This window comes from Haliaeetus albicilla, chromosome 16 (assembly GCF_947461875.1).
Source record: "Haliaeetus albicilla chromosome 16, bHalAlb1.1, whole genome shotgun sequence".
NCBI classification, from domain to species: domain Eukaryota; kingdom Metazoa; phylum Chordata; class Aves; order Accipitriformes; family Accipitridae; genus Haliaeetus; species Haliaeetus albicilla.
In genome coordinates, this window is record NC_091498.1 from 16,735,771 (window position 1) to 16,757,283 (window position 21,513).

The 21,513-nt window shown below is 40.1% G+C and overlaps 2 protein-coding genes across 7 annotated transcripts in view; both read left to right on the forward strand.

The window, feature by feature from the left end:
* UEVLD (UEV and lactate/malate dehyrogenase domains) overlaps nucleotides 1-21,513 on the forward strand; it is a 21,724-nt gene continuing 211 nt past the window's right edge. The window contains exons 1-13 of one of the 5 annotated variants that reach the window (XM_069803701.1): nucleotides 1-63; nucleotides 2,026-2,110; nucleotides 2,760-2,822; nucleotides 3,565-3,728; nucleotides 4,486-4,621; nucleotides 5,981-6,105; nucleotides 6,746-6,851; nucleotides 9,311-9,481; nucleotides 10,432-10,605; nucleotides 11,183-11,267; nucleotides 11,913-12,036; nucleotides 13,382-13,542; nucleotides 15,211-15,391. In XM_069803701.1, the coding sequence (XP_069659802.1) occupies nucleotides 22-63; nucleotides 2,026-2,110; nucleotides 2,760-2,822; nucleotides 3,565-3,728; nucleotides 4,486-4,621; nucleotides 5,981-6,105; nucleotides 6,746-6,851; nucleotides 9,311-9,481; nucleotides 10,432-10,605; nucleotides 11,183-11,267; nucleotides 11,913-12,036; nucleotides 13,382-13,542; nucleotides 15,211-15,229 (1,455 nt within the window). In that variant the 5' untranslated portion in view covers nucleotides 1-21 and the 3' untranslated portion in view covers nucleotides 15,230-15,391. The other 4 variants (XR_011328102.1, XR_011328103.1, XR_011328101.1 and 1 more) reach the window with 4 other exon arrangements.
* The window catches only part of TSG101 (tumor susceptibility 101), a 22,643-nt gene continuing 16,749 nt past the window's right edge, over nucleotides 15,620-21,513 (forward strand). For both annotated transcript variants that reach the window (XM_069803703.1, XM_069803704.1), the window contains exons 1-2: nucleotides 15,620-15,782; nucleotides 19,705-19,789. In XM_069803703.1, coding sequence (XP_069659804.1) covers nucleotides 15,741-15,782; nucleotides 19,705-19,789 — 127 coding nt within the window. In that variant the 5' untranslated portion in view covers nucleotides 15,620-15,740. The remainder of the gene's footprint in view (nucleotides 15,783-19,704; nucleotides 19,790-21,513) is intronic.

Sequence of the window (21,513 nt, forward strand, 5' to 3'; positions counted from 1 at the left end):
CCGCCCCGCCCCGCCGCCGCCATGGAGTTCTCGGAGGAGGCGCTGAGGAAGCGGCTGGGCAAGGTGCGCGCGCCCGGGTGGGAGGGGGCGCGCGGGCCCCTCCGGCCGCGGAGCCGCCGCCGCGCTGGGCTGGGGGGAGGCTGAGGCGGCGGCGGGGGGAGGGTTGTGGAAAACGCCGGTTTTTTAGGCGGGGGGGAGGGAAGGAAGGGAGCGGCTCACCTGAAGCGGGAGAGGAGGGAGCGGGCGACGCCAGGGGTGCAGCGCCTGGCGGCCCCCCCGGTCGGCAAGGGTTCCCGCGAGTCCAAACCTGAGGTGCTGCGAGGGGAAGGGCAGCGCTGAGGGGGTTGTGCCGCCCAGCCCCCCGCCCCTCCCCTGCGGGCAGCGCGGAGCCGTCTTTAATGTCGCGATCGTCGCTCGTAGAAGACCTCTGTGCCGTTCGGGGTGCAGGGTTAACGTTGCCGTACCGCAGCCGAGTTTAAAGTTGCCCCACGCATCGTTTTATTCCTGTGGCTCAGGACACAGGCAGACGTGTGAGGTGCTGAAACCTTACTCGGCGTGGAGAGTTACCCGTGTCCTCGGGGATTTGTCGTGACAATCCCTGCGTTCGTATCGCCACGCTTTAGAAACACTGATTCGCTTTCATAGCATCGCTCTGAGGTAAAGGCGTTTTAATTTCCGTAGGAGAAACTGAGGTATGCGTATTTAAATTTTGGGCGTGCCAAATAATTTTAGGTGCCGAATGAGAAAGGTCTGTATCTGACTCACCTCATAAATCTTCTGATCTTTGGAAAAGAACAAAATATTCAATAGGAATGCCTCATCTTGCATTACAATTAAGAAGGGGGTCAGCTGGGGAAAGATGGCTTTGATTTCGCAACCAGATGTATCAGCACTTCTGAAAATCAGTTAAGTTGTGGAGACGTTCCTAATTTGAGCACCTTTGACTTTATTTTTTTTTTAACTGCTTGACTTTGCAGTATCCTGTAAGCCCAAATGTGGAGAAGCTGACTAAAAGGTGTTTCCTTTCAGCAGCTTTGTGTTTTCTTGTATGAGGTGGAAAATAGTCATACCATCCACGTAGCTGTAGTATTGCTGCTGTTTCTGGTGGGTGCCTTACTGAAGGGAGTGTAGATTTTAGCTACTACTTCATGACAAGTATTCCAGTGCAGTGAGCAGCTCTTTAAGCCGTTGTCAGGCCACAGTTGTGTTTGCTTAGGCGAGGGTTCCAGGACAACTCCGGACTTCCTAAAATGAGAAGCAGATGCTCTAAAGTAGGAAATGGAAAATAGTCTTGATAACTTTAAGATGTGGGAGGATGCAAATATCTTGGAAGTTCAGATATCAGACTGGCTGGGGACAGTCTAAATGAAGTAGCAGTGATTCATTCTTGCTGATAATTACTTTCAGATCACATTTCAAGCGTCAGTACTTCTGCTGATCTGTGGGCAGGCTTACTGTAGGTGGGAAAGAGGGATGCGTTATTTTGTTTGAATTTTCTCAGCTCTCAAGGACAGCTTAAACATGGGAAAAAATTCCTAAAGGCTAATTACTTAACACGTTTAATATGTTTATGGCGATCAACATCTTAGGAAACTCTTCTATAATGTGTGCAGGTGGATCTGAGTTTTTAGTAGTAACTGTCAGTAATAAGACAGCTTCTTTTTTCTAAGGGGTTTATATTTTTATGTTGGTTTTGATTATTGGGTGCAGAGGAGACTAAATTTTATTAAGCCTCTGCTCACACAGTTGTAAAGAGGAAGGAATAGTATATAAGGAGTGATGTTCAGAATTGGAGTTCCATTCTAGCAACAGCAGACCTGCGATACCTTTAAGGCTTTTTTTTTATCAAATTTTTTGATAATTTATTTCACACCAAAACCATTTATAATACTACAAGTAATTATTACCTTCTCCTTTTTGTGTTTCTACTTTCTCTTGGTTCCTTTTCCCTATCTGTGGTAATGAAAGAAAAAGCCTTTGAAATGAAACATTTTTTTTCTGATTTTTTTTCTCCACCTTTTCCAGTATAAGTTCAGAGACCTGACCATAGAAGAACTAAAGAATGTTAACAAGGCCTACCCAAACTTCACGTTCTCCATGAACACATACAGTAAGAAGTGATATAGTTACTTTGAACTAATTGTGATTCTTACTTGTCATAGGTTCGGACTGTGTATAATAGAAGCTAGTGTATCTTTCAGTTGTGTTCCTATCTTTATTTTGACTTGCAGCAAAATTTCTCATGCCATGTGACTATTTTTAAAAGTTCTTCCAAGAATGTATACATATAAAAACCTGACTCATTCACTAAATTTCATTTTATTTTAACTTGTCAGTAATTATAGAAGATTGATGTTATTTTAAATTCTTGATATGTAACAGCATTTTTCCTATATCCCATGACTGTCTTGAAGGCACTTTGATGTCTTTAGCTTATCAAGTGTAACGTCCAGAATCTCTAGCCTGACTGAAAGTTCCTACAACACCAGAATTACCCAGGACAAGGGATTTTAAGACTAATGATGTGCTTAGTTGTACCAGTGCAATTTTCATTAAGATTCCATTAAGGAATTATCTCAAAGGGGGAGGGGGGACCGTAGTAACATTTTAGCCTTGGTTCTTTCAGGAGCAGTGTATTTGATTTCTAAAGAAAAATTAGCGTTGTATATTGGTAGTCATGGATGGGATTGCCATGCCATATTTGAAAGGATTTATTATTATTATTTTTTTTTTTTTTTTAATCACATTTTTAATTTCAGCCTTCAAGGATGGATCCCAGAAGGACCTCCTGAATTTTAGTGGTACTGTTCCAGTGAAATACGGTAAGATAAGTCAAATATAATTTCCTTACCAGTTATGAATCTAATTGTAGAATGTGTTGGGTACTGCCCCTTAACAATATACTGTGCAGCTTCTTTAAAGGTGGCTATAAAGTATTTTGCATGAATTGGCAGAAGCCACTTCTACTGCATAAACAAGTGCCTTTGTGCACTCATAGATGCTGAAATGAGGTGGTATTAGATAAGTCAATTAACTATTAAAAAATCATGTAGTTTGAGACTGGGTAGGCAAACTCTTTGGTTCTATTGGAGGTTGCGTGAACTCTACAAGCCCTATGCTTGTATAGGCAGTGTCCAAAAATAACTAGTTGGTAATTTTTTATTTTTAACTTAAAGCCTTTGAAGTCTGAGGTAAAGCTCTTAATAGATGCCTCTCTGCATCAGTTGTTGAGTCCTAAAATAAGTATGAAATGGGTAGCTGTAAGAGATTTCTTTGCCTGGAAAAGGCGGACACGTTGGCTGATAGAATACCCTGGGAAACAAAACAACAACAAAGCTTTATATTAAGGACACAATCGGTAGCATGTCAAGTTGATCCAGACAAGTCTGCTTTCATTAACTAGCCTAAGCAATGTAAATACTTTCCAGTGTGAATCTAGAAAGTGATCTGTCAAGCTTTTTTTCTTTGATATTATGAAGTGTGAATCACATGCAAATGTGCCTGGTTTTTAGTGTCTCTTCTCAATGCGGAAGTTAGCAATGGCTTTTGTTTTGTGTTGAACAGGTAATTCCTATAACATACCTATTCATCTGTGGATTCTGGATTCTCATCCCTTTGCTCCCCCCATTTGCTTCTTGAAGCCGACTGTGAACATGGGCATTTTAGTGGGAAAGCATGTTGATGCTCATGGCAGGATTTATTTGCCCTACCTGCAAAACTGGAGCCATGTAAGAGAAGGAGGGGCTGATGGGAGGAAAGTATTTGGGAATAAAGCATGCTATCATATGGAGATCAATGGAGGGGAGTGGATAGAGTTTGGGGCTTTTTGTTTTCTGCATTTTTTGTTAATCTTAAGTATGTAATGATTGTGCAAAGAGAAGTAGAATGTTATGTCTCTTGAAATTACACCTTTCAGACTGTCTGGAGCGATTGTAAAGGAAGTTATAAGTGATTGTAAGGAAAATTATTTTAAGCTGAAGAAAAAAGGGACTGACTTTGTTATAAAGCAGTAAAAGCCTCATGCGGACCCTTTGATACTTTTTCCTTTGTTGCTGTGAGTAATGAATAATAATACTAGACCAATTGACTATCCCTCAACAAAGTTCAATGGAAGTTCCTACCTTTTGGGTATGTCTCTTTCAGCAGAACTCTGAAACATTGGCATAGAGAATCAAAAGCCAATGCTGTTGCTAAATGATTTTATGCACTGTATTAAATAACTTACTTAAATATGACTGTCAGGCCAGTAAAAATGATTTAATGGATGCTAGTTTTCTGAAATGGATGGGATATATTTTTCATTATTGGTCTAGAATTTCCCAGGCTTTTCCTTTACCTACAATGTTAATGTAAGTGTTAAGGGTGTCAATATTTATAATTTGATTAAACTTTGTATAGCTGTGGTTCTTCACTGCAGTTTACAGCTGATACCACTCTATGAAATAGCAAGTCAACTGTTTTATCTTCTCTATTGCTATATTTCAGCCTAAATCAAATGTCATTGGATTAATCAAGGAAATGATTGCAAAATTTGAGGAAGAACTCCCTTTGTATTCACTCTCATCTTCGGATGCAGCCAGGCAATCGGAACTTCTCTCCTACATTGCAAAGATTACTGAAGGTGTGGATGTTTTCATATATTTGTTTGTAATGTTCCTACACAATGCCCGTTTTGTTTATTGCTATTACTCGATATAACAAAGATGCCTACACAATTTTAATATCTGAATTTTTGGTGTTTGCATGTACACAGTGTTTGGTATTTCCTCTGTGTAATCAAAAGTGCCTCTTTTTGAACTGAGAGCTCAGATTCTCTTTATTTGAATAAGCAGCTCATTTTGGATGTTTGCATTTAAACCTACCGTAAAATGCTGTAGACTTGGTACTACTCATTTGTTGGAAATTACTGCAGCAAAACCCTGTGTGAGATCTTGTGGAAGGGAAATGTGATTTTATTATAAACAAGTTGATTTTACCCAATCACAGTCATTCGTTCTCTCAGATCTCATTCACCCATAATCTCGGATCCGCAGTCGTAAGCCCTGAGACCCGCCTGACCACAATCACTGGTGTGCAACACTGAGGACAAGGAGTGCTGGCTGTTGAGCCCATATGATGTCTCTTGGGCTCGTTTTGTTCAGTGGTGACAAGCTGATTTCGGACTTGTCTTTTACACCCTTTGGGAGTGGATGCTATTTGGCATTTTTGCCTCATTACTTTATCTCACCCATTGTAAGTCTTGGGCAAAATTCATTAATTTCATGGTTCTCGTGTTTTCCTTATCTGTGTATTTTATGGCTTCAGTCCTGTTGTTGTTCATCCTGATGTATTTTTTTCAGGTTAGACTTTTCTTTTTCCTTCTTTTAGTGAAACTACAGATGGTCATCTGTGGCAACTAGTGCAAACCTTTCCCTTTAACCCTTTTCTGCTGTTTCTTCTGGTAATTGTGTACATATACATGCTTGTGAGCACGTCTGTGTGTATGCACAATACATGTTTCTAGTCAGTCAATGTTTCTATTACATATCTCTCTGCATTATAGTTAGAATGAGAATTGTTGTGTTACCAGTAGCATTGGCTAAACAACCTCAGATCATTGTATTTTAATCAAATTCCATTTTGCATGTCTTTTCAAAATACGAAAAAATTTTACAAATTTTATGACCATGGTATATATTCACACCTGTAACAGTAGCAAAGGGAGTATTGTTTGTGTGGTCTTTAGTGTCTATCTTCTTGCTATTGTTATGCTCATATTTTCCATTTAGTGAAAAAATATTCCTGTCCAGAGAGGAATATTTGTGTTTTACACCTTGCAAGTTGTGATGAATTTTTTGTGGTCAGGCTTGACCACTATTTTGAAGAAGTTTATGTAATATGGTTTAACGCTGGCACAACCATGATCCTTTATGAAGCAGCAATACTTTTATTGATACAGTGTGGACCAGCACTTAAGTCTGTGGTTTTCTTTTAATTGTAGGAGAGACTGACATGAAATCAAAGCGTAAAATTGGTGGAGGCAAAAACGAAGGATGTTTTAACAAAATTACTGTTGTTGGAGCTGGAGATCTTGGCATTGCATGTGTGCTAGCACTTGCAGCAAAGGTACATAATTATTATAAATAGCAACAGACCTGATCAACAGAGAGGTTTCCAACCTATTTCTTAGTGTATGACACATAGAAATAACTCAGCAGTTTTAATAACCATGTCACTGCTTCTTCTCTCTTTCAGTTCTCCGAGTCATTTCTCTCTTCAGTTAACTTATGGACACACAAAAGTGTTAAGTTTTTGCCTTGTTTTCTCAGTCAGCTTTTTAAATACAAAAGGTTGAATATTGAATTCACTTATTTTGAAAATCCTTAGTTAAAGGATTCTTGCCTTGAGCGGTGGCCTCTCACACTTGGGATCTCCTAGTCCCCTGGAAAAAGATAGTCTGTAGACGGTCTGTACTTCATTACAGCTGTATGCTCAGAGACAACAGTAACATCAACATTTATAACTTCTCAGAGATGGTTTTGTGAGTTTTTTGTTTGTTTCATAATGAGTCACTTTCCAATTAAACTCACTAAAGTAAATTAATTTTCTTCTTATTTGACAGTGATTTTGGTCAGTAATTTTGTTTGTTTTATACACAGTACAACAATAACTGGAATTGGAGGAAAACTGGTTTTTATTCCTTACCTCCGCAAGAACAAGTTTTGGTTTGTTTTATTGTTGATCTGCATTATTTTTATTCATACAGGGTGCTGCAGACAAGGTGGTTCTTTTGGATATTTCTGATGGTGCAGCAAAAGGAGGGACCATGGACTTGGAGATCTTTGCTCTGCCAAATGTGGAGATCAGCAAAGGTATTAGATGTTGTTACTGGAGTGGGAGCGAGTACTGTACTGTGTGTGCTTGTGTTCGTTTTAATGAGAGCAGGACATCTTGGGAGATACAAAGGCTCTGGCATATAGACCATCTTTTTAAAAAGATGTTATCTTTTCATAGCTTCTTGCTTTTCTTCATCTTTTCAGGGCAGAATTGGGAGGGGAAGGTTCAGCAAAGCTTGCATCACTTTTATTTCAGGCTTTTTTCATTCTGTTTATAGAGGTAGAAGTATGTGAGTCTGTACTCCTCAGGTAAGAGGCTAATGCTGAAATTGGAGTCGCACAGAAACAGAGAGAAGCCAAGCTACTACTTCAGTGTTATAGGTGGGGAGGGTGAATGTTGTCCCTCAGACAGGGTTCATTTACTCGGTGTGCAAGCCAATAACACACAGCGTGGAGGTATTTTCAAATTAACTTCATTGATGCGCATGAATGGGTGCCTGTCTCAAGACAGCACACCCTTGTCTCAAAAAATTCTCACATTTGTACACTTAACTAATACATATTCATTGTTATTTTTCTTAATGATTTGTTCTTTCTTCTTCACCCCTCATGTAAATTAGCATGCAGATTCTGTCTTCTTCATTGTCGTCTTTGAGTAGGTGGTATCATTTGAGTAGGTGGTCAATGAGTCAGTGGTCGCAATCTCCCCATGTAGGAATTACCTTTTACCTACTTCTTCCCTAATCTTGGCAGTTCCAAGCGATTCTTCAAGGTTTATTGACGAGACCACAATCCATTACCTTTTCTGACATAAACATAAAGCCCCATTGTCTAATAGTTAGTTCCTAAGTCCTAAATCATGTCTAGTTATTGTTTCCCTATTTTAAACATTAACTGATGGGGGCTGTACGCAGGACTTTAGCAGCTCCCTGGTTATTTCAGTCATATTGTACATGTTAATTGATAACAGGAAGGAAGGGGGGAAAAATGTATGTATGTTAGGGAATTAGAGACAGTTGTGAGAGCAGTGTTAAAAAGGCTGATAAATAAAGGTAAGTTTCAAAGTACTACTTCCCTAGATTGATGTTGATTAAACATGCACATGGCTGATAGTTAGTTCTTAATCATTATCACTGCATATTCAAACAATTAATTCTTAACAATCTTGTCCTCAATTAGCTGTGAGTGTACAATTCAACAGAGTGGATGCCACGTTTCTGTAATTAGTGGTGATGGCTACAGTCTTTGATGGTTTTAGTCACAGAGGTTGAGGTGATGTGGCTCAAAAGCTCTTCCACAGGAGAAGCTGGAACTGACTTGAGCAACTTTCCCGTTGTTCCTTTCTTGTCTGTGGTGGTTTTATATTCCTTGTGCCTTCTGCAAGATGAAGTGGGGGCTTTCTTGTGCTTCTGATGTAATTTCTCTTATTTTGTGGTCAGGGATGTGTTCTGGTTCCACCAGGTATCTTACCTGTTTATTCTGCACCTGACATTGCCTGCTTTACATCCTTTGATCTTATATTGCAGGTTTTACTGCTAGCACGTTTTTTCCTGAACCCTGGTTGTGCAATTGTACCACAAATCTCTGTGCCTTTGTGGTTACCTATTACATACTTACATTTAGCCATGGTACAAAAAGCTTGTATGTTGTTGCTGGCTATGCTATTAGTAGTGTTACAATATTAGAAAATGCTTATACGCTGTCACCTGTTGTTTTAGTATGCTTATATCTAGGTTTGGGGCAAGCTGATATTAATTATATCCTGCTTAGTATGTTTCTAATTTGTCAGTGCACTAGGCCTCTGCTTTGGCTTCAGCTGGTTCCAGAAGTGGTGTGACAGTCAAATTACCTTGTTTCTGTGTCCAAGCTGATCGCCTGTATGGTACTTAGATATGCAGTTACCTGCTGAAGGCAGCTTTGACTTACGAATTTCTGCAGCAAATGTAGTTGTGTGTTTTCCTGGGCTAATAAATACGTGTCTCTTACTTGAGTTAATAAATAGCCTTTTGGAACACTTCTTGTGGTTGTCTGCATGTCCTAGACTGAGCTATAAGATGAAAAATTATAGAAGCCTCAGATAAAGGAGTTGAAAGTCTTTCCACTTCTTTAAAAATCAGAATAAAAATGAAGCAGCCTTTTCATGTTTGTTTGGTTTTTTTCCCCTCTCTTGCCAAGAAAACTTGGAAAAGCTTATCTATCAACCCCATCTAGATGTTTTCTGGTCTCGCTCTGTAACTTTGGACAAATTGCAGTCTGCCTTCTGTGTTTGCCAACTATGAAATGGGAAAAATAGTTCTGTGGGAGAGCTGTGTTTTACAGGTGCCGTGGAAGTGCCCCAAATTCCACATTGGGCGATATGGCGGGGAGACAGGAGGGGAAGAATCCCTAACTAGGCTGGATGCTGCAGTTCAGCCTTTAGGGTGGCTCTTCGTTTTGCATCCAGAACTTGATAGAATGACATAAATTTAAAAAACATAATTTCTTTATATTTTCAGATTTTTCTGCTTCAGCTGATTCAAAAGTTGTGGTACTTACAGTTAATTCCCTGGGTAATGCTCAGACTTACCTTGATGTCATACAAAGCAATGTGGATTTGTTCAGAGGAATTATCCCAGCAATATCGCACTACAGTCAGAACACTGTGCTTGTTGTTGCTTCTCATCCAGGTATGTTGGTACTTCACCTAATGTTCTGTCCCTCAGCTGGCTTTCTCTTTGGCCTGTTTTAAAAATACGTTACTGCTGAATACACCCACTTAGTAAAAAATTTTTGCTACTCTGAAAGATGTTTTCCTTTTCAGCTTTGAGCAGGACACTGTCTTTGAGAGTTTTTTCTTTACTGTTACCAAGATAAAAGAAAATAGTATACTTTGTTTTGTATAAAAGGTATGTATTTCTGTATGTTTCTGTATGTAATTTCTGCCTGATTGTATCTACAAGATTAGCATCCATTGGCTGTTGTCTTGTCAGTTGTGAGTTTTATGTATACATTTCTTCTGTGCAGTAAGGATAGATGCATGTGTGTTATGTGCCGTATGATCAGACTCACAGACTACTAATATACATAATGTGGTGTTGATAGTAAATATTGCAGCTATGTTTTGGTGGAAAGTTTAAATCTGTTGGGTCAGTGGTTCTGTGAAGTAAGACAAGGCAAAAGCACTACTTAAAAGGGAAAGAAGTAAGTGTGAGCCTCTGTCCTGTAAATGCACTGAAGACAGCCCTTTTCTATTTCTCAAGTGCTTCTTACCCTTCCTATCATTTAGAGCTGTGGAGATGGAGAAAAGAGTGCTTGCCAAATGAAAATAAATTAAATACTGGCTGAATTAAATTGAGAAGCATGTGAGATTTTTTGGTAGAGGGAAGCATGGTGACTCATTCTGAAGTTTCACTTGACTTCTCTTAAAACTACTTGAGCTGTGAATTTTCTTCACCCCCTCCCCACCCGACTTGGTGTTTTAGGTTGAAATAAACTACTGATATGTTTTTACATGCCTATGCCTTTTCTAAAGTAAACAACATGGTCCTGAGTTTTTTGTAATTGTGATTCGTAATCTGCAGTTGTGTTGAATTTTGAGTTGTCCTTCATTGTCAACATATTTTTCTTTCATACATAGTTGAAATAATGACATATGTGTCATGGAAGCTGAGTGCGTTTCCCAAAAGCAGAGTTATTGGAGTAGGTGCCAATCTAGATACTGAGAGATTTCAGTATATACTGACAAACCTTTTGAAAGCAGAGGCGCTGGCAAAAGATGCTTGGATTATTGGTGAACAAGGGGAAGACAAAGGTAAAGTGATACTTTTATTATGACTATGAGTATATAATGTCCTGGCAGTGCTTAAGTAATTGATTAATGAAAGAATAATTGAGAAAAGTAATTAAGGTAGTCATAAGCAGCGTGGTAGATTTTCTTAATTATGGTTCTAAATAATACAGTTTTGGTGTGTGCCCGAGACTGAAGACCTCAAGTGGTAGCAAAAGTATTTGACATTTGTCACAGTAAAAAAAAACAAACCATACAGCCTCAAATGCTTTTTATTCGGTATAACAATACAGGTTAGAGGTACAGAAAGAGGAAGAAAATGTGGTATAATATATGGTAGGTTACTGCTAATGTAAGAATTATTAGGTATTACTTCATTTTTAAGCAAGTGTCTCTGGCCAGGTGCTACTGTAGAGTTTATTTCGGCAGTCTGGCAAACCTTAGAAGGTCATCAACTACATTTGGGTTGTTGTGGGGGAAGGAGAGTTTGGAAAGCTTGAATTTTTTGTTGTTTTTTTTTTTTTTCTTCTCCCCACTTTATCTGATACCTATTTTAGTTACTGTTTAGATATGCATTTAAATGTTGGTTGTTTCTATTTAGTACCATCATGGACCAGGTGTAATTTAGTTGCAAATCAAATGGAACCAATGGCTGCTTGTAACTCAAGGGAAAAGGTGGCTAACAGGTAACACCATTATAATCTTAATTTTTTTTTTTCTTCATATTTAGGCACTTGATGTTTGCAGAGTTTTTTCTTCAGCTCTTTATGAGGAGGAGGAAGTTTACTCTAAAATGTTGACATACTGAGTTTACAGGAAATTGTAGGTCTGAGTGTCATTCACTTTCATATATGTGTATATGCCCACTGTTTTTCTGAAGTTCTCAATAATGTGCCTGTGATGATCTACGGATAAGATAAGCTTTGTAGAATATACGCTAGAATATTAGAGCTGCCAGCCCGATTGTGTTTTTAAAAAAAAAAAAAAAAGTAGACAAGCCTTCTAGCACACTTTTCTCAAGAGTTTGTGTGAAAGCAGTTTACTTCAAAGTACATGTTTGGATCAATTTATCTGATTTAATTAGCCACATATCAGTTACACCTCTTGACAGAAAAGAGAATTGTTACAAGTGTGGGTAAAATATACACAAAGAAATTCTATAAAGCAATTCTTAATTCCCTTCTGTTTTCCAAAACAGAGAATCATGTTTTTATAGTACACTTTACCTGATACGATACACTTAATCTGTCTTTTGGGTTTTACATATAAACCAAAGTAGGAATAACTATAATCTAAACATCATGTTTTTCTCCTTTTCCTGGTTTACATAGAGCTATGGAAGTTCTAAAGGGAAAAGGTCAGAGATCTTGGTCTGTTGGCCTCTCAGTTGCTGATTTGACTGACAGTATACTGAAAGATAAAAGAAAGGTTCATTCTGTATCCATTCTGGCAAAGGTAAATGTGTTATTAATATCTTTTGGTTGGCACTGTAATTATATTATTTATACTGGATATGACCATTAATTTCAGCAGCACAGACATCTTACTTAAAGAAACTGTTCTGAAGTAGCACTACTTCCATTACTTTCTTCCAATAACAGCTTTCAATTCTAGTCCAAAAGTGAGCAAAAATCAATTGTTGTGTTAATCTGAAACCAGTATTAAATGTGGATTATTATCCAAAAAATACAAGAGTCTAGAGGGGAAAATACGTTCAAGGGTGCTGACCAGCTCCCCCTGAATAGCTGGATTTGGCAAATGAAGAGAAATGTGTGTGTCGCAGTTTCCAAGTGTTCATTATTGAATGTAGATTTTTCCAGGGGCCAAAAGAGTTGTGTGTCTTTTATGGAAGTATAAAATGGATTTTCTGCCAGTATTTTATTTGACCAGCTTTGAAACAGCTGCTTTTTTACTCCTTGATACTTTCCATTGAAAAGAAGATTATGAAGCTATATTTAACTTAAAATTGTAGACTGAACCTTGTTTAAAGTTTATCCTAAGAGGCTTCATTAAAGCATTAAGTCATTTCATATGAGGAAAAAAACCATGTAGAAACATTTACTGATCACTTCTATTTACAGGCTTCAGAAGGGTGATTTGCATGTCCCAGCATAGGGAAGTTGAGCAGCTTGCTTATTGTATCAACTACAGACATACACCTAATTTCATCATTATGTTTTCAAGTAAAGTTTTTAATTGTTTATGAACTAAATGCAGATACAGAGGAGTGACAAGTCTTTTAAACTGCAGAGTAACTACAGAATGTACATTTTGCCATTCAGATCCTAAAAATAACCAAAATCTACAGTATAAACTTGAATTATAGGGATATAAATTCAATAAAGTCTCTCACAGAATTAATATGGGATCAATACTCGAAAAATATTCCTTGAATAGCTCTCTTTGGCTGCATTTTTTAATTTCTTTTGTTCAGTGCCAAAAGACCTAATGATACTGTACATGTGTCCCTGCTTGTTCTACCTAAGTAACTGGTTAAAGGGTGTTTTGCAGTATAAGTTTTGCCTGCATTATAGAGGTCTGATGTATCTATATTGGGAAACTCTTCCAAGTGTGGCATGGTTCAAGATTTTTTTTATCTGTACAGTAATATTTTAAAGTTTCTATACAGTAACCCATTGCACAGCATCTAAAATAACTGGAATTGGACCTATACAAAACATGCCATATGATGGAATATCCTTGCTTAATGAAAATAATCAAGTTATTTTGGGTAGCTCCATGCTTCAGACAGAGCAGAAATCAGTAACTGTGTAACAGTGTTCTTTGTGTGTTATTTCAGGGATGTTGCAATATAAACAGTGAAGTATTCTTAAGTCTACCGTGTATTCTTGGAACCAATGGAGTGATTGAAATGGTCAGACTAGAAGAAGATCCACTAGTGCAAGAGAAACTGCAAAGCAGTGCAGGATCAATTCATGACCTTCAGCAGCAACTGAAACTGTAAGCAAGCACAAGGGAAACCACAGTGTCTGCTCACAAAAGAAAGGATTGCTTGGTATATATGGATTTTTATATAAAACAAGAAGGTTTTTTTTACTTTGCTTTCAAAAAGTGCTTTCTCAGTTTTGGTTTAAATTATTTAATACTGCACTGCACAGTAATCTCTTATTTGAAAAGTGCACTTTTGGAAGCCAAAATGAGGAGGGTAATATGCAAAAATGTTTTACCTAAATTCGGGTGACTTTCACCTGTGTTTTTTTGCTGCTAATTATAGCCTGATTCTTGGGTTATTCTTAGCTCTTTGCACCTCATTAGGACACAGTCTAGGAGAGCAGCTTACCCAGCTCTGCGGAAACTCCGGTGTGTAGAGCCAACTAGAATCTTCCTCCTGGTTTTTAAGTGCTGCATCAGGGGCTTGTCTGGAATATGGTCACACTCCAGCTCTTCAGGACACTGGGGGGTGCAGTTTGGTAGCTCGATTTTTCATGGCTGTCACAGATGCTCTTATGTCAATGGACTCCTGCTTACTACTGAGGGGAAAAAGCTAAAAGCATGATGTTAGCAGTGTCCTTCAAACCTGAAGTATTGGATATGAATTTTTGTTGTGTATTTAATACGATGTCTGAGACCTTCCGGTCATGACTTGTTTGCTCTTATTTTGTAAGGATGTTCAGAGCACTAAAGCCTCTGCAGTTCTCAGTACCTATGCGCAGCACTCTTGCCCTGTGCAGCATTGGAACAGGTGCCCTTCCTGAAAGGGAGGAGCAGGGGATGGGCTTCAAGTAAAGAATAAAATCTGACAGTTAGGTAATGTGGAAGTATCTGCGAGTTCCGGCCTTGATCCGAAGCCAGCTGATGTCAGTAAGCTTTACATCAGCCTGAGAAGAATACAGCTACTTGAGAAGGCAACAGAACCTGTAACCCTCCTCGGGGGAGGCCAGGGATGTGGTGAAAAAGCAGGATGTGGATTTTTCGATAAATCAAAGAGCAGATGTTTTTAAGATAAAGGGGTTTGGGGGATTCTAAGCTCTTGATTCACTGCACTGGTAAAAGACTATATTAATCCTGCTTATACCTCAGAGTCATGTTGCAGGCAGAGGAGATGTGAGCTCTACTCCTGCTGTGTGCAGCTTAGGAACGTCATTCCACGTTTGTGTTTTGAGGTGTGACTGGTTAAATACTGATGAAGCTTTCTGAGCAAAAGTAGGATCTGTGTCAGAATGAACGATCTATTCCTTTGTGCCTTCTGGTTATATCTCAAAGAGCCAGACTTACAAGGAATTCTGAGTTTATATTGGTCTCGGAATTAAGATAGAAAAAAAACCTTCAGTAATTCAGATTATTTTTTTTCATGGAGTACTCAAATTTCCTTCTTTGTGGTGGTCAGTGATAGGACAAAATTCGTGATGGCTGCAGGTGACCAACTTTGCTGCTACATTAAAAAAAAGCACCCAATGTGATGGCTGGACTCTGGAGTTGTTTTTTTGTCGTCGTTTTTTTCTCTTGCTTTGGAAAAAAAACAGTATAAAATTATGGTTTTACATTGTTCTTCAACGTGTTTTGTTTAATCTGTTGAGCGCTTATTCTATTGTGAACAGAGTGCTTTGTTTATTTGGGTTTTTTTTTATTAATAGTTTTAATCATAAAAAGCTGCCCCCTCTTCCTCAGATTGATGCTTATGTTATAAAGTAACTCATCTTGGCTCATCACTCTCGTGTTTGTGTGGCGTTCCTTGGAAAACAACCGCGGGACCGCAGCTCAGTCAGCGTGGCGGGTGACGGCACCTTCCCTTCTCCCGGGAAATTAATTCCCGGAAATACTTTTTAACAATAAACCGCACTACGAAGAATGTGTTAGACGTGCCGTGAGGTGTTTTCGATAACGCCAAGTACTGCTAGGGCGTGGCGTCGCTGAGGGACGGGGACAGGCAGGGTGGGGAGCGGCTGCCGGGCGCTGGAGCTGCCGCCGGGGCACCGGGCGAGCGCGGCCGCCCGCGCTCCCTCCCCACCGACCCGCCGCTGCCACCGTCGCCCCGGCTCCGGCCCTCGCGGAAGCGGCGTCACGGCCGGGCGGAAGCGGGCGGTGCTGCCGGAAGCGGGCGCGCGCAGCCGCTTCCTGTTCTTATGTAGGGGCGGCTGGGCCGGGCCGGGCCGGTGCGTGGCGGCAGCGGCGGTTGGGCGGAGGAGGGGCCGGCCGCCATGGCGGTCTCCGAGAGCCAGCTCAAGAAAATGCTCGCCAAGGTAACGGCGCGGCCGGCGGCACCGAGAGTCCGCTCCGCTGCCCTCCCCACTGCGCCGGCCCGGCTGGGTGGCTGCGCGCCGCCCCTGCCCTCCGCCTGCCCTGGCGCGTCGGGCGGGGGCCGCCCGCCCTCCGCGGCGGCAGCCTCGGCGAGGGGCTGGGCGGAGGGGAGCGGGGGCCTGCCCGCGGCCTGCTGCGGGGCGCCCGCGGCTGCTCGGCGCCTGGCCCGGGCCAGGGACGGAGCCGGGGCCCCGCGCCTCCCTCAGCCGCGGCGCTGGCCCCCGGGAGCGGTCAGCTCCCCTTTCCCGCTCCCTGCCTGACGGGCGGCCGCGGACGCTCGCCGGCCGGCGGCTCTGTGGCGGGCCGGCAGCGCGCGGGGAGCTCCGGGGGTGGCCGTGTCGGCGGCCGGGCGAAGCGGAGGTGGAAGGGTGCTGTCCGGCCACCTGTAAATTGGCTTCGGTTGTAAGGGGAAGGATGGTGCGCCAGAACCGAACGTCTGTCGTTATTCGTAGTCCTACGAAACTTTAGTTCTGGGGCAGGATATGGCCGGTAAAAGCTGAGTAGACACCACTTGCCTAGCTGAGGCTGTCGCGCATCGAAGTGGATCGGAGCTGCCGCGTGGGTGGTTGGCTTGTATGGCATCATTTGCATTCGCTGGTTAAATGAAGGTGGAAGGCAAGTTCAAATTCATTGACTAGGACAAGGGTGGGGGTTTCATCACCTTTGTTTAAGGAAACGGGAAAATCTCTTGGAAGGTAAATCATTAATCAGTGAATCGTACAGAGCCATGTGTAGTTGTGCCGCTCTTTAGGTGAGAACTGGGCTTCGTCCAGCAGCTTGAAATGAAAACCCCTAAGGCTGAATATTTAGGGGGAGTTATGGTTTTGTTTGGGGGGATTTTTTTAACAACATTTAATCGTCGTGTTTGCACAATTTTAAAATGAAATACAACAGGCGAGGGTCTGGTCAAAACTTAAGAAACCTTATTAAAGAGTCTTTCACCTGCATGGAATGATAAGCAGATTTTTTTCTCAGCTTGAAAACAAGTGCAGAATACTAACTTGGTGTCAGCAAATGAGATCATGTATATATTTGTATACATCTGTCTTCCCTATTGCCATGGCACAGAAGAAACAGAATTTAAGGTAATCCCGTGTCCTTTTTCCCCCCACACTCGCCCATTTTATACCCCCATCTGACTTTATGTGGGTATGTTCAAGGTGCAATGTACTTAATAGCTGATGAATTACTACTTCACTACTTTATTTTTCGAAAACAGTTACACTTTCTCTTCTGTGGAGGAAAGCTTAGTGATATTTCCCATATTGAATAGTTCAGTGTGTGAGATAACAAAAGACCTAAGCCCTAGTTTGGGTGAACATAAGCACTTAGTTCAACTTCAGGTACTTACCTGCTGTCTGATCTTGAAAAGCATCTCTGTGATCTGTTTCCTGATATGTAAAACGAGGAGGATGTATTTGCCATCTGAGAATGGAGGAGAAAAAAAAAAAGTTTAGAAACTAAGAATTCAAATTAATCAGCTACCTCTGTAGAGATTACTAGGATCTTATATTTTCCAAAGAGATTTTGACATTTCTTGGAAATGCTCACTGCTTACTATATGAATGCAGGAAAAGATTGTCTTATAATAACGCTAGTATTCCTTAGAATGGAAACGAGAAATAAGCTCAAAAGAGAATGCTTTGTGCTTTAAATAATAAAAAATTCTAGAAAAGCCATCATTCTCATTAGGAAAAACTTCTTCATATGTCGTTTTAATGTACAGAACTTTGATCTTCTGTAGTTATCTGGATCAAAGTAGTGAAATTAATAGCTGATGTAGCATTTAATTTTGCTTGTGGCAGTAGCTGGAATCTTACAAGCTTATCTCTAAGTAAGTAATTATTCATCACTCAGTGTAAAAACTATTTGCAGCAATACTCTTGTTCTTCGTTTTAAGAGACGTATGAAAATATTTTTTAATTTTCAGGTCTTGGGCCTAATTTTTAAAAGTACCCCAGGTAACCAAAAACGGGTTTTATCAGCCACCGTATACCAGACTCCCAGTACATCTGCTGAGCAGGCAGGTGTTATCTATTCCTTGACTAAACTGACTTTAAGACTTTTGTGCCAAAAGTGGAGTTAAGTCCTGACTCTGAATCCTTGTGCTTGTTAGGAGCTTCTGTTAGTGGAAGCCACTTCTTTTCTTGATAGCGATTATGCCAATCTTCTTGAGTCTATATCCTGCGCCATAAGATACATTCCTATAAAAAGACCCTCTCTTTTTACGGTAGCTGGTGGCATGCTCTTATTCATACTGTAGTAACACATTCAGTGATGTGTGTATATACTGCCAGTCTCTGGCTGGCCTAGCTGAAATTTCACAGACCTCTGGCTCCATGTTCTAGCAATGCCTGTTATCTATTTCTTGCTTCCGCTAGGTGTTGGGGAAGGAGGGAGGAATGTACTCAAATGCTAGCAAAGTTGTCTCTCCTCTGTCAAGCCCCTCCTGCACGCTCCCAGTCCTGCACCCACTTTCCAGAGGAGGCTGAGACGCTTTGCTGCAGCCCTCCTGTCAAAACAGCATCCAGGGGCTGCCTTGACCCTCTGGCTGATGGACCTCTGCAGGTGCCACATACAGGCGTCCCTACTGGAGGGGTTGCTTGCTTTCCCACACACCAGAATTTTGCAGACTGACTATGTGGCTGGTTTGCCCTTGGTTATTTCAGGAAGATAAGTCACAGCATCCCCCAAAGCGCAGGTGCTTTTTATAGGCTGAGGTGGCATTATTGGAAATGGCATGGTGTGTTCATCTCTGCTCATTAAATAAGAGTTATCATGCCCAGGAGTAGCATCCTTGTCAATCTCTGTAGATAATAGGAAGAAGAGTTAGTTTCCAGGCTTCACAACTCATGAGTGTTTGTTGGAGCAAAGGTGGCCTTTAGCTGTGGCACCACGCTTTGCTCTTGGATAATGTCTGAATTAATTTGTTCAGATGTTGTTAACATCTGCGTGCTTTGGGTGCTTTGGGTATCGGACATTTCATTGTGTTGCGCCCTTTGTCTTCCTACCATAGTTGAATGAAAGGATGCTGTCTGTTTATGTTCCTTAAGACATCTGAAGATTGTAATTTTTTTATTTTATTACAATGAAAAACATTGTCAAGGGACTACATTGTTAGCTTTTCTTTTTAATGGTAGCTGTCAGGAGGAATGGCCACAAGGTTAAAGAGCTGCACCATGAGGTGAACCAGCTCTCTGTTACCCAGGAGCATCTCCTTTGTTATCTGTGGATTATAGTTCTGAAACTGTTAAATTCTGTAGTAGCGTACCTGTGGTTTACACATCTTCTGTGCTGTGAGTTATTCCCTGCTCCTGATAAGAGGAAGGGGGCGAAACCAGTATTGTTGCTGATAACATCATGCTTTGAAATGTCTGCTTTCTAGTTGATAAAATACGTGAAAATACTGATCAACAGTTGATAAACACTGTGATGCTTTAAAAAGTGCTATGAAAGATATATGAGGTTCAGATCCTAGATAGTTGTGTATCAGGAATGTTCAAAACATCACTATATTTGTTCAGAGATGCATTTTTTTCAGATCCACATATATCTCTCAGATACTGTTGGTTATGGTAGAACATGAATGAAAATGCAGTAGCTTTCCCCAGGTTATTTGATGTATGGACCCTTATTTAAGACTAAAAGCATCTTAACACCTTGTTAAAGTTTGGTAAGTTATATAGGCAATGTTCAGTTAAGTAATATGGAGAAATAAATTCTTATTCCAAAATAAGAGTGGAGAAGAATGTCCATATATCAATGTAAACTCTCATAAATGCAGTCTTTTGGGTTAAGTAAAACGAAATTAAATTACACTGAAAACACAGTCTCTCAAGTAATTCTTCCTCTTTTCTTTTCTAGTATACGTATAGAGACCTAACTGTACAGGAGACAACCAGTGTTATTACTCAGTACAAGGACCTCAAACCTGTCATGGATTCATATGGTTAGTCTGTGCATGAGAAAATTTTTGTTATTGAATTGTTGATGGTTTAGATATATTTGCTAGGTTTTGTGGGGAAAAAGGAGATTAAAACTAGAAAACATAATTTGAGTTTCTCTCTTTGATCTTTGACATCAATACTTCCTTGGAAACACAGATGGTTATTTTCTAAAATAACCTTCCTATATTACTGAGTCAGTCTAACATGCTGAGAAGTGTTGCATTTTTCACAGCTTAACTTTTAGTTAATCGCTCGGTGATGTCATATTGGTTGGTGTCCTGAGGTTGCTGGTGTCTTAAAAATTCAGCTTTGCTGTCATATAAAGATATTTTTAGAGTTCTATTTGGAAAGAACTGTAAATCAGTGAACAAATACTTCATTAAAAGTATTTGTGGCTGTCCTTAAGAGCATGAAGAAAACAGTCACGTGTATAGAAAATTGGTATGAGGGGGTTTGTAATGTAAATTTAACAATGACAATCCCTGTTTGTTATCTCTGAGTAAATTCGAGTGCATTAAATGAAGATGGTATCCAGGGTCACCTCCAGAGGCTGAAGGTATAGTTTCACAAGATACAGTGAGCCAGCATAGCTGCTGAGGTCATCCTCCTTCTGACCTTTTTTAACTGTCACCTGTGGGATTCCTCTGTGACCTAATTTATATTACTAATACGTGATCAGAGATTTTATAGTCTTCTGCTTTCTAAATTCTAAATCTGGATTGAGAAGTATTAAGAAGGGACATGGATAGGTAAAAGATAAATTAGTTTTAACTTGAATAGCTGCAAGCCAGCAGCTGTCACGGAAATAAAAATTCATACAGTGACTGGAGAATCAAAAACAATAGTGAAAGGACTGTGGCTGGAATACCGTACACATAACATGCGTAATGATAGTGATCAGAATTCTAGATAGCTTTGAGCTGCAGCAAGAAGCCCTTTTTGTGTTACCTAACTCTTTCTAAGCTGCCTGGGAAAGGCTGAGCACGCAACCAAGTAGAGATAATTGATATTATTTGGAGCAGTGAAATGAGCAAGAAAATGGTTACATTGCTGTTGAGACAGTTTTCAAGATTATATTAATAATGAAGTACATACCCCTATTTAAGTCCCAACATGTTCTACCTACCTTTGCAGGACATTAGCACTAAAAGAATTGTACACAATAAACTACATTTGCAGTATGGCTAGAAACTTTCAGGTGAAATTAGGAAAATAAACATAAAATTAGGGAAAAAGAAGAGAAAATAGAAGTTGATTTATTCAGCCAAGAATAATCTATTGGATTGAAAGTAGGGGAAGGCTAAATACAGCAACTCGGTAAGTTGAGGTCAGGGTTCCTGTGCAGTTTGTGAACTAAGACTATGATTTGGCAGTGAGTCAAGTGCTACGCATTTCATCCTATTCAGTGTATTATTGTTTGGTTAAATTACGTTTACTGATTATGTAATAAATGCGTATAGCCCAGTAATTTTCAGTAGTCTTGCTGACCTGGTTGTTTGGAGAAAGCATAAGGAATTCTTTGTAATCCTAAAATGACAGTTGTTTTTTAAACTAAGTTTGAGTTCAGGTCATCTTTGCAGCGATTTATATGATTTGCAGTTTGTATGTTTCCAACATGTTTTACTTGCTCTCTGAGTGAGGAAACAGTTTTATTTGCAGTGAAGGTAGTTTGACAATTAGTCATTCGTTTCTCAGAAATACGTTATCTGACTGTAGACAATCATTT